Source organism: Aspergillus sydowii (assembly GCF_001890705.1).
Source record: "Aspergillus sydowii CBS 593.65 unplaced genomic scaffold ASPSYscaffold_3, whole genome shotgun sequence".
NCBI classification, from domain to species: Eukaryota; Fungi; Ascomycota; class Eurotiomycetes; order Eurotiales; family Aspergillaceae; genus Aspergillus; species Aspergillus sydowii.
The window spans coordinates 882949-898768 of NW_024467861.1; the positions used below are offsets into that span (position 1 = coordinate 882949).

Here is a 15820-nt window from a genome sequence, read left to right on the forward strand (position 1 = left end):
CTTTGGTAGCACCGGCGTAATCTTGGCTGCCTTCTTTTATATAGTTAGCAAGCATCCCAACCAGAATAGTTCTTGCAACAAATGAACGTATACAGTGGCTCTCGTCGTAAGCAATTGGGATAGAGGAGAGTGTTACTTGTCTCGAAGGTAGAACGGTCTCTTCTCCAGTCTCGTGGTGGATGAATAAGGTTTGTAAAGAAGAACCTTTGAAAGATAAAGAGGAAAGACTTCAGAGAGGGATTCTTATTGAATATTGATAAGAGAACCACCCCGGTAGTAATGCTTGGTTGGTTGCTGATGGTTGTTGTTGACGAAGAGTGAGGTGGAAGCCAGGCGACGCATCGAGCCCAGCCTCAGCTATTGAGCTCACTACCAATACCTCCGTGAAAATACTCTCTATTCCTCTCCCAACCACCTAACTACCGGTGTTATGCCACCAATTCTTTGTCTAGAATGAAGCAGCAAACCTTAGTCATTTCTTTCGACGCCTAGTTTGACTACATAGGCCTCGACTAGGCCGCCGGTAGTGTCGGCAGACCCTGGTCGTAAGCAGTATTCTTATATATCCCCCTTGCCTTGTTCACTTACATCCCCCTTAGAAAAGCAGATACTTTCTTCTGTTTTCCTCTTGCAACGTGTTATAACTGCCGTATCGAGTTCTCAAGGTGCTTGGCCCTGTGGGCTGCAAGACCACAGCTCAACTGGCTGCAGGAGGGGAAGCTATATTGATTGAAGCGGTGCAGGGCCAGTTGCGCGAATGTTGTCCAGCAAATGGCGAACTATTGGGTGTTTAGAGTCAAAGCTATATTAGAATCTAGTTGTTCGGTACCAGCAGACTTGCCGTGCGTACCGGTATATCTACGTGGTGTTTGGTACTTCAGGTGCTTTCCTTGTATTGGTTTTATAGAGATATCCAGGACCTAATCAGCTTGCTTCTCTAACGTATCTTAATTATTATGAGGCCAGTAGCACCGTGCTCTCATCCATTAAAAACTCTGCTGGAAAAGCTGCTCTTGTGACGTCTGGTTGTCCCGAGTTATTGACCTCAGCATGCCAAAATCATGGGATAGCTCCTCCACGGGTAAGCTGCTTCGCCTTGTAGATGTCGTCCGCCATTTTCACAGGCTTTACCCCAGGGGTTTCGAATATGGCATCTATCTCCTCCAACGATAATCCCGACGTTTCGGGGAAGATGAAGTAAGACAGGGCCAGCTGGATTGTATTGTATGCGATATACACAACCCACACCTTGTAGCCCAACTTGTCGATTCCAACGCTTATTCCGTAACTCTGAATCGCGCCTGCAAGCCCTTGCCAAACGCCGTATAAGCCCATTCCCTTCGCTCGAAGCGGCAGAGATAGGATTTCAATAGGGTAGAGGTTATGCATCGTCGCAACAAAGGTGGCGGAGAAAGTTTGGTAGAGGTATATCCATAATATGGTGAGACCCGCAGCAGCTTTAGTGCCATTGACGTCATATTGCCAGGAAGTGATTGTCGTAGTTGTCTGGAAGAGAATCATTGTAGCTAAGCCGGCGAAGATCATGGTGCGGCGACGGAACCGATCTATGATGACAGCGCCAACACCCGTGAAAACGAAGTATACTGCTGTTGTGCCAAGCTGAATTCCAAGCTGCTGCATGTCGCGTCTGACGCCAATCGTTTCGAGGGCTGGGACCATCTGGGCAGTTTAGTTAGTGCATCGGTTGCGGCCTGGCCATGTCCGTAATAGGTGTACTCACGTAGTAGGTGATGATCCCGCCGCCATTCCACTGCTGAAAGATCGAATATAGAACGAGGACTAGGAGGCGGTACCTAACGGTGCGCTTGAGGAAAACCGAGTAGTCCCAGAACTTCTGGTGGCCGGCGCGGTCGTTCTCAATGGAGGCCTCCATTTGGGAGACGACGATGTCAACGATAGGCTGGTTAATATCCCCGCTGGTGGTGTGGTATTTCGCGACGACACGTTTGGCTGCATCTCGTTTGCCGCGCTGGATGTAGTAGCGTGGCGACTCAGGACACACGATGTACATTAGGAGGCAGACGATGACGGGGAATACCATGTTAAGATAGAGTGGAAGACGCCATTGCAGGTTCCCTTCTATCTTGGTGATTCCAATCATGGCGGCCGTCATGCTCAGACTACCGATTTGGAAGCAGGCGCCAAAGATACCGACTAGAAGACCACGCAGGTGCACGGGTGCGATCTCGCCCATGTATTGAGAACTTGAGAGCATGGCGGAGCCGAAGCCCATGAAGAACCGGCCAGCCATGAACACCTTGAGGTTTGGCGAGGTGGCTTGCATGATGGATGCGACGATGACGAGGAGGTTTCCGGTAAAGTTGACACTCCGACGACCGATTATATCGGACAGGGCCAGGAATGGTGCGCCGCAGACGTTCCCGATATTCATCAAAGCATTCAGCAGACCGTACGTGCCGCCTGAAGACCCGAAGCCGAAATAGTCATGCCAGGAGTCGTAGGCATTGATCCCACTTATAACAGCCCAATCGATACCAAACCCTGCCTGGTTGCATCCCTGGACAAACAGGATGAGACAAAGGCGCACTCCCGTCCAGGACCTCATGGTCAGCGATTCCTGAGAGAGCCTCCAGACATCCTCCTCCGTCAGGCTTGCGAGAACAGCCTCCTCGACATAGCTGGCACTTTTAGGGGGAAGGTCCTCCTTCACAGTCTCTGCCGTTGTATCTTCCTTCTTTTCCGTCATTATGACTGAGTGGTGAGCAAACGAAGCAACTGTGAGTTCCCTCGTCAAGGAACTTAGGGCTACTAACAGAGTGCGCCAAAGGGTTTGTGTCAACTATTATATGCAAGGCTCGAACGATAACATCAAACTCTCCCCCCAACTGGAATTCGACCATGGCCGTTTCCCCGGAGTCTAGACGAATGGGAAGGGTACTCTCTAACTCTGGATTCGTCTGTTGCCATCCTTGAGAATGCTAGGGCAAGAGATGAGTCGGGAAATAATATGCATCAGCGAATCGGCTCCCACTCTGAAGCGAAGGATCCCCAGACTCAAGAAGACGCCTTTCCTTAATGGTTATAATTTTTCACTTTTGCCGGAGCAGATGTCTCGTGGTTTGACGGAATCAAGTTTGCGTGGCGTGTTTGTATATAGGGGCCCGCGAAATCGGATCCAAAGGGGGGAAAAGCGACGTCGGATGGAAACAAAGCACGGCAAATTCCCGCGAATCGGAGTCTTCCAAAATTACCGGAAGAGTAGAGTGTCAAATCGTCGCCGACTGGACTCGCGTTGGAACAAGCAGCGCTGCTCGTCCGTTTTGGTCTCGGCCAACGGCCCGTGTCGCCCGCGATCACAGTTAAAGGCGCCACAGCACGTTTTGCTCGCTTTCATAGAATATCGTCCATGGACGACAATATCATGTCCGAGCTCTGGTACCAAAGACCTGCCGCAGGGTGGGATGAGGCTTTACCGGTGGGAAACGGGCGTTTGGGGGCTATGGTCTACGGGAGAACCGATGCTGAGCTGCTTCAGCTGAATGAGGATTCTGTTTGGTACGGAGGCCCGCAGGAGCGCATTCCAGGTGATGCTCTAAAATACTTGCCACATCTGAGAAAGCTGATTCGACAAGGCGCTCATAATGAGGCAGAGGAATTGGTTCGTCGCGCGTTCTTTGCGTCCCCAAATAGCCAGCGGCATTATGAGCCTCTGGGGACGCTGTATTTGGAGTTTGGACACCCGTTTGATGGAGTGAAACGCTATCGACGCTCTTTAGATCTAAAGGCAGGCATTTCTCATGTGAACTATGAGTATGCAGGCGTACAGTTTCATCGCCAAGTACTCGCCAGTCATCCAGACAATGTGCTGGCCATCCGGGTACAGGCGTCAAAACGCGTCGAATTCTTAGTCCGTCTCAGTCGACTTAGCGAGCTGGAATACGAAACGAATGAGTTTCTGGATGATATAACGGTGGATGATCAGTTTATCACAATGCACGTCACGCCTGGTGGCAAAGGCAGTATTCGGGCTGCCTGCAAACTGACCATCCGCTGTGATAGTGACAGTCAGGACCCTGCGAGAATCGAGAGAGTTGGCAAAAACCTCGTCGTCAATGCAAGAGCCGCTTTGATTCTGATAGCAGCCCAGTCGACATATCGATGCAATGATATCGACCAGGCTGCCAGAACCAACTTAACATCAGCCCTTGCTCATGCAACAGACACCATATGGAGTCGACATGTTGCGGATTACCAAGCCCTATATGGCCGTCTGGAGCTGTTGTTAGGCCCAGACGCAGCGGACATACCGACAGACGAGCGCATCCTAAATAAGCGAGACCCAGGCCTCATTGCCCTATACCTTCATTATAGTCGCTACCTGCTGATATCCTGTAGCCGTCCAGGCAAGGCGGACGACTCTGACCATGTTCTCCCGGCGACGCTGCAGGGAATCTGGAACCCATCATTCCACCCGCCTTGGGGCTGTCGATACACGCTCAATATCAACCTGCAGATGAACTACTGGCCCGCCAATGTAGGCAACCTGGCTGAGTGCGAGCAGCCTCTGTTCGCCCTGCTCGAGCGCCTTGCCGTCACTGGTGCTGAAACTGCTCGCAAAATGTATGGCTGCCGCGGGTGGACGGTGCATCATAATACCGACCTTTGGGCAGATACAGCACCTGTGGATCGCTGGATGCCGGCTACTTTGTGGCCTCTTGGTGGTGCTTGGTTGTGTACTCATATTTGGGAGCATTATCTCTTTAGTGGGGATAAATATTTCCTAAGGCGGATGTTCTTAGTGCTACAAGGCTGTGTTGAGTTCCTGCTGGACTACTTGGTAGACGATGCCTTGGGCCTGTACAAGGTAACTAACCCATCGTTGTCGCCTGAGAATACGTTCCGTGATGGGAAAGGCAACGCTGGGATACTCTGCGAAGGCTCGACAATCGACATCCAACTAGTCCGCGCTGTGCTGGAGGCATTCGTTGCAGCACTGAAGGTGCTCGATATTACAGGGAACGAGCTCCTTCCCAAAGTGCGCGACATTCTACGACGCTTGCCACCCCTGAGAATCGGCTCAGCAGGACAGCTTCAGGAGTGGATGATCGACTATGAAGAGCTGGAACCTGGCCATCGACACGTCTCGCACCTTTGGGCTCTTTATCCAGGCCGAGACATAAATCTGGACACTACGCCCGAGCTCGCAAAGTCCTGCGCAGTAACCCTCAAACGACGACAATCAGCCGGGGGCGGCCACACGGGTTGGAGTAGGGCGTGGCTACTCAATCTGCATGCGCGTCTGAGGGATGCAGATGAATGCGCAAATCAGATAGAGCAACTGTTGGCAAAATCGACTCTTCCAAACCTTCTGGATACGCATCCGCCGTTCCAGATTGATGGTAACTTCGGCGGCAGTGCCGGGATATTGGAGATGTTGGTACAGTCGCATGAAGACGGTATCATACGACTGCTCCCTGCTTGTCCACCCGCGTGGCGAAGTGGACGGCTGCGAGGAGTTCGGGCGCGTGGTGGTTTCGAACTGGAGTTTGGATGGGAAGATGGAGTGATACGTGGACCCGTTATAGTGAAGTCAGAGCTGGGTCTTAGGGCTGTAGTCCAGTATCCCAACGATGGACCACGTAAGGTTGTGGAGGACACAGGCGTCATAATCCTCAACGACGACAATTGAGAAGCAAATCATTTCAGACTCAATGTATTTCCTTCAGTCTCCGGACCATAGCCCAAGTTTCGATCCGAGAATCCAACGACACTTAATCTGGTGGCGCTTTCAGGAGCTTCCAGCTCCATCGCCAAAACAGCCAACACCCCTCCTGCACACCCCGCCGGAGAAATGCCCAGGGATGATTTCCAACAATCACCGGTGCTCCTCCAGAGCCAAGGCTACATTTATCCGAATAAAGACCCGATACTCTTGGGCTATTTGTTTGAATCATCGATGGCTTCGAAAGCTCCTCTAGGCAGACCTCACTTTAGGACAAGCCAACAAAGAACGAGACATCGCAAAATAGTGAATTCAATCATGACCATGGACTTAGATCCAGTGCAAGACTTGAAAGGCGCTTTACGCAACGACTTCTTTCACGGCTATGCCACCGCAGCACCACAGATCGAAGGCGCCTGGAACAAAGATGGCAAAGGGCCTTCAATCTGGGATACCTTCGGCCACCTTCCAGGAACAGTTAAAGACAATAGCACAGCCGACGACACAGTACGCTCCTACGACCTGTATCGTGAAGACGTGGCTCTGATGAAGTCATACGGTGTCAACGCCTACCGCTTCTCGCTATCCTGGTCACGTATCATCCCTCTCGGCGGTGCCGATGATCCCATCAACGAGCAAGGAATCAAGTTCTACCAGGACCTCATCGAGGAACTTCTCCGAAATGATATAACACCATTTGTAACCCTCTTCCACTGGGATGTTCCTCAAGCCCTGGAAGACCGGTACGGAGGCATGCTGAACCAGGAGAGGTTCGTCCCAGATTTTGTCCGGTATGCGCGCGTCTGTTTCGAACGACTAGGGCCGCGGGTTCGGCACTGGATCACCTTCAACGAGCCTGGGGTCTACTCACTGGCTGGGTACGCAGCCGGCGTCCATGCCCCGGCGAGGTCCTCTTACCGGGACCGCAACGCGGAGGGAGATTCTTCTACAGAACCATTTATCGTCGGCCATACAGAGCTAGTTGCTCATGGCCACGTATCGAAGCTCTACCGCGAGGAGTTCCAGCCGCATCAGAGAGGAACAATCGGCATTACTCTGCACGGCAATTGGTCCGAACCATGGGATATGGACGATGAACGGGATCAGAAGACGGCAGAGAGAGCACGGGAATTCGAGATCGCCTGGTTCGCTGACCCATTATACAAGACCGGAGACTATCCAGCCTCGATGCGTGCTCAACTCGGTGACCGTCTGCCGCACTTCACACCGGAGGAATCAGCGCTCGTACTGGGGAGCTCCGAGTTCTACGGGATGAACTCATACACTACCTTCTTCGTACAACACAACAGGGATCCGCCAGACATCAACGACCACAAGGGCAATGTCATTGTCCACGATACGAACAGTAAGGGTGTCTCTCGTGGTGAAGAGTCAGACACCCACTGGCTGCGGATGGCACCAGCTGGATGGCGAAAGCTACTCAACTGGATCTGGAACCGCTACCATATGCCCATCTATGTGACAGAAAATGGCACGACGGTGAAGGGTGAAACAGCACCAACCCCGGAGGTGCTCAACGATACCTTTCGAATGCGGTTCTTTGAAGGATATGTTGGTGGATTGGCCCGAGCTGTTAAGGAGGATGGAGTTGATATCCGTTCGTACTTTGCGTGGACCTTTACCGATAACTGGGGTATGTCCAAGTCTTCCAAGACTCCGCCTGTTTGCAAACTGACTGGATGTAGAATGGGCCGCGGGCTTCACGGATCGATTCGGGAGCACGTTTGTGGATTTCGACTCTGCAGAGAAGGCTCGGTATCCGAAGCAGTCGGCATATTATTTGAAGGCGCTGTTTGAGCATTTGATTGCCGAGTAGACGTAAAAACGAGGTAGCGGTAGAAGGTTTGGCTAGATGTCCCGGATGACGCTCACTTCTACGCATTTATCTTTAGCGTCTCGCTTACTGACAGGAAATCTCGTCAATCGTGCTTTCGATTATCATCACATAAATAGAATCATAACTCGACACAGCATCGCAATCATTAAACCGTTCAAGAAACCCCAATAAAGCCAGGAATGAAAATGATATTGCAATTTAAAACAATAACGCAACTTGGTAAAACTCCAATGGATATCGAAATGCAGAATCGTCGCCTAAAGTTTCAAGTAAGGAATATCTATCACATTATACAAACGAATAGGAAATAACGCTAGATCTCCGCGATCAAAAGACACACATTGGGGCGTAGTAATACGGCGTTAAAAGAATAGCAATAGCAGAATAGCAAGACGAGCTCTTGGCTCATTTATGATTGCCCTCTTCTGGAGTCACAATCTCATCGGAGCTCGACGATGGCATAGGTGAGGCGACGTTATTCGTCACTTCCGAGTCGGTGCTTATACTTCCTCTTCCCCGCACCGCTAGTCGTGTCCTTGTAAATGTCGGCACTGGCGCAAGGTAATTGTCTAGCATATCACTCAGGATGTTCGATCGAACCGGCTTGGGGAGGTAATTGTTCATTCCCGCTCCGAGGCATTTCTCGCGGTCACCTTCAATAGCGCTCGCTGTCATCGCAATAACAAGTACTTCATTGACGTTGGGATCTGAGTCCCGTCGAATTTCACGTGTCGCGTTGTACCCATCCAGAGTGGGCATTTGGACGTCCATCAAGACGACATGGAACGGATTTCCCTCCTGCGAACGCGCTCTTAAGGCGTCGACGGCCTGCTGTCCGTCGCTATATGCTTCGCATTGTAGCCCGAGTGATGTCACGAATCTGACGGCGATCTTTTGGTTGATGGGATTATCTTCGGCGATGCATACTCGAATCTGATCCCGAGGGATCATACTCAGGTCCCGCACCACGGGCCGAGGAGCAGTCTTGTCGTTCAACGTTGCCTTCGACCATGGCGTCTTCCCCATCTCACTCTTGACTTTGTTAAAGGACAGATGGAATGTGACTGTAGTACCTGCACCAGGGGTCGAATCGAGCCAAATAGCGCCACCAAGGACGTCTTCGATGATAGCTTTGCAAATGCTCAGCCCAAGACCACTGCCACCATAAGATCTTGCTGTCGAGCTATCTGCCTGCGAGAACGGTCTGAAAAGCCTGGGCTTTTGCTCGTCGGGGATTCCAATACCCGTGTCAGAAACCGAGCATTCGAGACGAACGCGGCCCTTGCCTTCTCGTGACACCTTTGCCGAAACAGTTACAGATCCCTTCGGCGTGAACTTGTAGCTGTTACTTAGGAGATTCATGAAGATCTGGTGAAGTCGAACAGGATCACCGAGCACAACAAGGTCCGGCGGGACGTTATCTAGATCCTCAATCGTTTCCAGCCCTCGGTCTCGGTGAGTGTAGCGGAGCGCCCGGACGACTTCTGAAATCGTCTCCCTAATGTTCAACGGAACAGTAGAGATCTTCATCTTCCCCGCCTCGAGTTTGGAGAAGTCCAGAATATCATTGATGAGAGTAAGTAATGTATCGGCGCAGACACGAATCGATTCAACGTATTCGTCCTGCTCCTGATCCAACTTCGTCCCCTTGAGCAACTCGGAAAGACCGATAACACCATTCATCGGCGTTCTCAGGTCATGAGAAATGTTAGCAAGGAATATTGACTTTGCCTTTGCAGCATCCTCCTTCAGCTTCACGTTGTGTTTAGCTTCAGCTTCTGCCACCTTGGATTTTTGTTCGGCCTCTCGAGCCTGCGAAAGAGCTCGTTTTTGAGTTTCGACCATCGAGGCATTCGTCGCACTGACTTTGCGAATTTCCCGGAAGAGCAGAGCATTTGACAGAGAGATCCCGATTTGATTGCAAAGGAGATGTAGCACGACGACATTTCGCTGAGTAAATGAGTTCGGTTTGCCCTCAACTTGGATCACGCCGAGAAGATGCTCTCCTTGCATGATAGGCAATGCAATCACAGACCGACTAAGAGAGTTCCGGGTTTGGTAGGCTTCGGACACGTTGGAGAAACGCTCGTCCTCTAGCACATTGTGAACGAGGACTTCTTCTCGAGTACGCATGACATAATGAGTGATCTGTTGCGCCATCTTGTCTTCCATCTCAGAGAATGGCAGACCGTCAACAAACGACCTCTGGCCCCTTTCAAGGTCACCCGCAGCAGTAATTGTAAAGTTATTGTCAAAGTTGGTTGCAATCACAGCGAAATCAGACCCGTTGCACGACTCCAGGACAATCTCGATCATCTTTGTCAGAAGTTTGTCAATCTGAAGTTCAGAAGACATCACTTGACTGGATTCAAGTATGCTCGATAAATCGATGATATCTGCCAACATGTTAGCACGAATTCATTTGAAATACGGGTTCTCAAGCCTTACCAAGTCCAACACCTGATATATCAAGCGAATGCTCGGCCGGTGTAGCACCGCTCTGCTCAAGCCAGCGATTTTTCCGATCCTCGTCGTGGATAGGTTGAGTTGTCACGATATGCTCCTGCCCAACGGCCTGATTGATTCCAAGGAGCGAATCGACTGTTTGACAGCCAACATCAACGGCCCGGCACGATGTGGCTGTTCTCAATAGCCATTCGTGCTTTTCAGTCAGTTGAGCTGCCTTTCCGACTGCGCTTATCGCCGCCCAGGCGTTGATCGCATCCTGCATCACGGAACGAGCTCCTCTTTTTGCTCCACGACGGACCAGGAATTCTCCTATGATTGACGTTAGCAGGAGAGAATATCAAGTATGAGGAAGAGATAAGTTTCCAACACGTACCATAGAGCTCCAATGCGAGAGCTTCCTCCATCGGATACTGATGAATTTGACAGTGGTCGATTGCGGCCTAAAACAGTTATGTTAGACAGAAGGCACAGCCTCGCATTAATGCCAACTTACCTCAAACGTCTGGAGCGCAGATGTGTGATCATCACGGACCTCATATATCAAAGCCTCCAGAATCAAAGACCACATTCCGTAATTCGCATCGCACGCCTCGCGCACAAAGTCAACTTCCGCTTTGTACTTGAGGACAGTCTCCAATTTTCCGTCAAGATAGCATTTCGTCGGATTGTCATTATGCAATGTCAAATGGGAAAGTGCTGAGTAGAAATACAGAAGGTAGGAAATCCGAGAGGACCAAAGTCTGGATATGCTATCTTCCATTTGCGCGGCCAGCTCTATTGCCTTCTCATGATGCCCGTATAGATATAATGGAATCATCGTGAGGGCATTATAGATGTCGCGCGGGCGGTCAGGATTGCTGGCGTTCGTTTCGAGGTACTCAAGATATTCGGCGGTGTTATGGTTCTCGTCATTCATTACTGTATCGGCCGTTTGATACTCGGTCTTCCCTTGTAGGGCCCGCGCAACTTGTCTGTAGAAAAAAAATTAGTTTATTGTGCGCAGTCCCTTTCAACAGTAGTGTCTGGTCGAGGATGCCTTACCTAACAGTAACAAGCGAGGCGCCGCCACGAGTATCGGAAGCCCAGTCATTGATTTCCTCTGCACTCTCATTGCAGAACGCTTCAACTTGAACAAGGTCGTGACCAAGGAATAGCCTCGTCATACCCATCGATGAGATGGTAATTAACGCAATGTATGGATCGCCCAAGGTAAGCGACGTCTCAACGGAGTTTTCAAGAGCCGGAAGTGTAGCTGCAAGAGGTCCACGCAAATGGCCAATATAGAAATTATAAACGACAGATCCACGACTGCGAGTCCATAACTCAGGGCATCGGTCGAGTAGGGAAACGGACAGTTCGCTGAGCTTTATAGCCAATTTAAGATCACGAAACCTGCTAAAGGAGATCATAGCAAGGTGGGAGCAGCCGATGCAGATTTGGGCAAACCCCCCTCGGAAAAGGTGAAGATTCATCATTTCAATGGCCATTTTGTAAAAGGTTAAGCCATCATCCCAGAAGGTTACTGACATTGCCTCTGCCATCACTATACCGATTGTGATAGTCGTGATGTCCTTGCTGATAGGCTTGCGAGCAATCGTCATTATATCCGTTTGGTCGAGATGGCCTTTAAGCTGATTGTAGGCAGTATCACATTCTTCGTAACTTGTCGGCCCTCGTAGATGGATGCCGAGCTCTTCCAAACATGTAAGTAGCGAGTTCATGGAACGAGGATGGTCGCCTAGCTGGGCGTATATCTTTGCCTTTATAATCCAAGCTCTTGATTTGCAAACCGCCGTTTTCCCATGTTGGAAAACTTTGTAAAGCAAGTCAAGGGCTTCGTTATTGAACCCTTGAGACCAGGCCATCTCGGCTGTAGATATATGAAGGCGTAACGTTTCATCATAGTAGACATCAATGCAATTGTCATCCCATGGATTATCCTGGAGAAATGCGATACAGTGCCGGTAGTACCAGAGGGCAGTTGGGCGCGCCCCGGATTGGGCGGCGGTTTGCGCGGCATCCCACAGGATTTTTCTGTACTCAAGCCTCTCGACAACACGAGACTTGATGATTCGAGACCCCAGGGCAATATGTCGTGCCATTGAGTAGCGGCTTCGACCGTCGTGGTAGTATTTCCTCATTGCTTGGGATATGATAAAATGCATTTTCTCAACATTACGCCCTTCTGTCAACGACGACGCAGCTTGTACGAGACGATCATTGGCAAACCTACGATCTCTAATTAGAATATGGTTAGATAACAGACTTAACATCTGGCACATACCTGAATTCATCGTCAGTACTCCCTGGGTTGATGAGGTTCGCTTGTACCGTATATTGCAATCCAACGACAATATCGGCCTCAGACTGTCGAATGAGGTTCGCATTTTGGGGGCATGTGAGGTCCACCACCTCATCATCCTCGCTAGAGTATAGGAACTCGCTCGTGAGAAGCTTTTGCACCAAAGAAAATGAGAAAGGACTGCCCAACAAAGCACCCCAAACGAGGATTGAGCGCGCCGCCGTCGGAATCTCTTGTAAACGTTTGGTGATAAACCCAATCCCCAAACCTTCGCCATATCTGGGGGCCACGAATTCAGTGAAAATTCGGTCAAGATCAAACTCCCATATCGAGTTCTTCCACGAGTACCAAATACAATTCTTACTATAACAGGTTTCCAGCATCATGCGCACATAGAAAGGATTTCCCACGCTCTTTTCCTGAATGACGGCTGCAAGGGGAGTCAGCATTGGGTTTGGAGGCTGATGCATCGTTGCTGCCACGATTCCCATCACTTCGTCTTCATTGAGTGGTTTCAGTATTATCCGTGTCACAGTGGGGTTATCATCTTCAAAGAACGACTTAATCGCATCCGACTCAAGTTCCGACCTCCTGCCCGTAAGTAAAAGGACACACGGGATTCTGGCTTTCACGATATTGGTTACCAACTCCATAGTCTCATCGTCGGCAAAATGCAAATCATCGATGCACACGCAGATCAATTTGAACTGGGAAAGTGTCTTTAGGATTTCCAAGAACGTTTCCATAAGTCGCATGTTCGTCGAGGCCGCATTGGTCAGAAAGAAGTCCACAGAGCTTTGACCATGGTCAAGTCGTGGGAGGGGCGTACGCTTCGACGGCTCACCCCTCGTCATGTCTCTAAAGATATGCCGGGCTGCTGTACATTTGGGAGACACCTGTTTATCGGTTGTTCCTGGTGACATAAGTTGCTCTGGAAGCTCCAAAACCCGATGTAAAGTCGACCACATCGGTCTCAGTGCGCAGCGGACAGTGTTGTGATAATCCGTGGTCACATCCCGCTCGGAGAAAATCTGACGAAGTAGGCTAGCAAGGACCTTTGCGAAGGGCTCGAAAGGGACCCTTCTTGCTCGGTCCAGCCGGGCAATGCCGATGTAGCCTAATTTACGTATTGCTGGTTGGATACGATTCAGCAAGTCAGTTTTCCCTATACCGGCCGCACCACTGATTGTAATGACTTCACATTTTCCATGCCGACGGAATTTGTGTTGAACTTTATTTCTGTTAACAGGAACGAGGGGACTTTCATGCCCTTGCGAGCTCGTTACAGTTACACCAGAAGAGTGTGTTTCCTGGTCTCCATTGTCCCAATTCAAGCGCGAGTCCGCGGGGCTCCTTGCTTTGTTCGAAGTGGGCTTTGGCGTGGAAAGTGATGACTCGGTACTATGGAGGGATTCTTGGGTAGATGCACGTCCAAGGTTGGTATTAGTCCTGGGGTTTAACTGAAATGAGCCAGAGTCACTCGAGACTGACGCGAAATCAAAGTTATCGACGCGTCCCTCTGATAGAGAAGAGTTTGACCCAATTCTACCTGAAACTTGAGTAGCAGCCTTTGAGTAGGATGACTGCTGGCGTTTAGACACTTTTTCAACCACATTCAATATTTTATCGTATTCCCCTTGACGGCCGAACATCTTAGTTGGAAGGGTAAAAAATGATGAGACATCACGCTGAGCAACCTGGAAATCTTTCAAGGCCTCACTGTCACCATCACCGAGCAGCTGAGAAATCTGAGAAAGATCCCTTTTGACAGAGGATATGGTGTGGTACCGCTCATTGACCGCCTTATGGGTCATTTTCTGAATCACTGCTGAAACCGCGTCCGGAATATCCATCCTCTTGGCTGAAACTGGCGGCAGCTTCTTTCCAAGGACATTCTGGACGACTTCGACCGGATCGGCACCAGTAAATGCAGGCTTCCCAACCAGCATAGTCCAGAAAAGAACCCCGAGGGCGTAGATATCAGTACGACTATCGGGTTCGGTTGGCATTCTCCCCGTCTGTTCCGGTGCAATAAACTGCAACTTATTTTTCACACCAAGCTCCCTCGATATTGTAAGCCAACCCTCGCTGAGCACATTGTCGAACGCCTTGGCGCCATTCCCAGTATTCATCAGTTTCACGGACCCGGCCTCCCGATTGAAGTGGAAAGCATCTGGTCGAATTTCGCCATGAACAGTCTTCAAACCATAGTGTAATAGTTCTAGGCAATCACACGCGCCTATTGAGAAGTCAAGGAACACCGAGAGAGAGACCTGCTCTCCGGGACTTGGCTCCACACTGTCGCCTCTGCCACCAACCGCAAACCAGGCGGGCCCAAACGCAATTAACTCTCGTAACATGTTCTGTCCCGGAGACTCGAAAATTGCCACCAACAGAGGCCCCGCATCGCCAGGGTCTGGAGGCAAACGGATGAGGTCAAGCGGCCGCATAGTATAGTTGCAGTCCGGATCTGATGTCTGCACGATTGATCTCATCATATGGAACTCGCGTTCTAACCTCACGACGTGTGACGAGACCCTGGCGATCACGGGGGTCCATATAAATTCATGATCCAGACGGGAAAGCGATAACTCGCTACTGGACTCGCTCAAGCTGCTTCTCCAATGATGACGGAAAGGGGGCCGAGAGTCGGTTCGGGGGGAGCTGCGAGCTATACTCGACGGTCCGGACGACGTCGCAAGCGGCGTGGAAACTTCGGGGTCCGCAGCATGTCGGAGACCAAGGACATGCCAGTGATTATATGTTGAATGGACAGGTTCAGAGGACTGATCCCATGTATATCCAGGAAGTTGCGCGAGCCTTTGGAAAAGCCGCGCCGGCGGGAGGGGCAGGTCCTCACCAAGGATATGGCTATCGTCCATCTCCGCCGAATGGGTGCACAAAATATCCTCGCTAATCCAGCTACCCCTCACCTATACGGCCATAGGTAACGTCGGAAAATAGATATCGTCACAGAAAAGAATCGGGAACAGGGCTGGGATCGAAGAAGGAGCTGACTGTCATCAGGACGACGAAAGCAGCCTTCGCCAAGGACGGAGGGGGGAGAGGTTTGCCCGTGCGAGGAACCAAAAAAGGGCCTCTGCAGGACAGCCGCAGTTGTTAGCTTTGACACATAGGTCCGAGAATGAAATGCAGGGATTGTTCACCTAACGCGTCATCAATCAGAATGGAAGCCACGGACAGTGATGGGCCTCAAAGGGGATGCTCTGATCAGGTCTCCAGGTCAGTTTCAGCCCGAATCTGGACCATCTGCGATGGGGAGTTGGCTTAGTCACCTACCGCTTCGAGGATCACGGCTTGGGCGCGGGAGATCAGCTGTGCAGAACACTTGGAGACGGAGGGCGTATACAAGAGTAGAGATCGTAGATGGAAGATGGTTGTCGTTCACATTAAGTCGGCAGCACGAGTACATCCAGGGGAACAGCACAGTGGGATTTGGTATCCCTTTTTCAAGCACCCGCATGAA

The 15820-nt window shown here is 50.6% G+C and overlaps 4 protein-coding genes across 4 annotated transcripts; 2 read left to right on the plus strand and 2 right to left on the minus strand.

Moving 5' to 3' along the window:
• Positions 1 to 1059: 1059 nt before the first annotated feature.
• On the minus strand, positions 1060 to 2728 carry ASPSYDRAFT_87222 (putative MFS sugar transporter protein; the record flags this gene model as incomplete). Its single annotated transcript, XM_040851803.1, has 2 exons — positions 1060 to 1680; positions 1742 to 2728. The coding sequence occupies 2 exons, from the start codon at positions 2726 to 2728 to the stop codon at positions 1060 to 1062; spliced, it is 1608 nt and encodes a 535-aa protein (XP_040704449.1).
• A 675-nt stretch (positions 2729 to 3403) lies between these two features.
• ASPSYDRAFT_146977 (glycoside hydrolase family 95 protein) lies at positions 3404 to 5671 on the plus strand (the record flags this gene model as incomplete). Its single annotated transcript, XM_040841671.1, has 1 exon — positions 3404 to 5671. The coding sequence occupies one exon, from the start codon at positions 3404 to 3406 to the stop codon at positions 5669 to 5671; it is 2268 nt and encodes a 755-aa protein (XP_040704450.1).
• Positions 5672 to 6028: 357 nt separating this feature from the next.
• On the plus strand, positions 6029 to 7541 carry ASPSYDRAFT_148286 (glycoside hydrolase family 1 protein; the record flags this gene model as incomplete). Its single annotated transcript, XM_040841800.1, has 2 exons — positions 6029 to 7358; positions 7411 to 7541. The coding sequence occupies 2 exons, from the start codon at positions 6029 to 6031 to the stop codon at positions 7539 to 7541; spliced, it is 1461 nt and encodes a 486-aa protein (XP_040704451.1).
• Positions 7542 to 7967: 426 nt separating this feature from the next.
• Positions 7968 to 15215, minus strand: ASPSYDRAFT_29174 (putative sensor histidine kinase/response regulator; the record flags this gene model as incomplete). Its single annotated transcript, XM_040844603.1, has 6 exons — positions 7968 to 9958; positions 10011 to 10340; positions 10405 to 10471; positions 10525 to 11002; positions 11073 to 12260; positions 12316 to 15215. The coding sequence occupies 6 exons, from the start codon at positions 15213 to 15215 to the stop codon at positions 7968 to 7970; spliced, it is 6954 nt and encodes a 2317-aa protein (XP_040704452.1).
• Between the last annotated feature and the right edge of the window lie 605 nt (positions 15216 to 15820).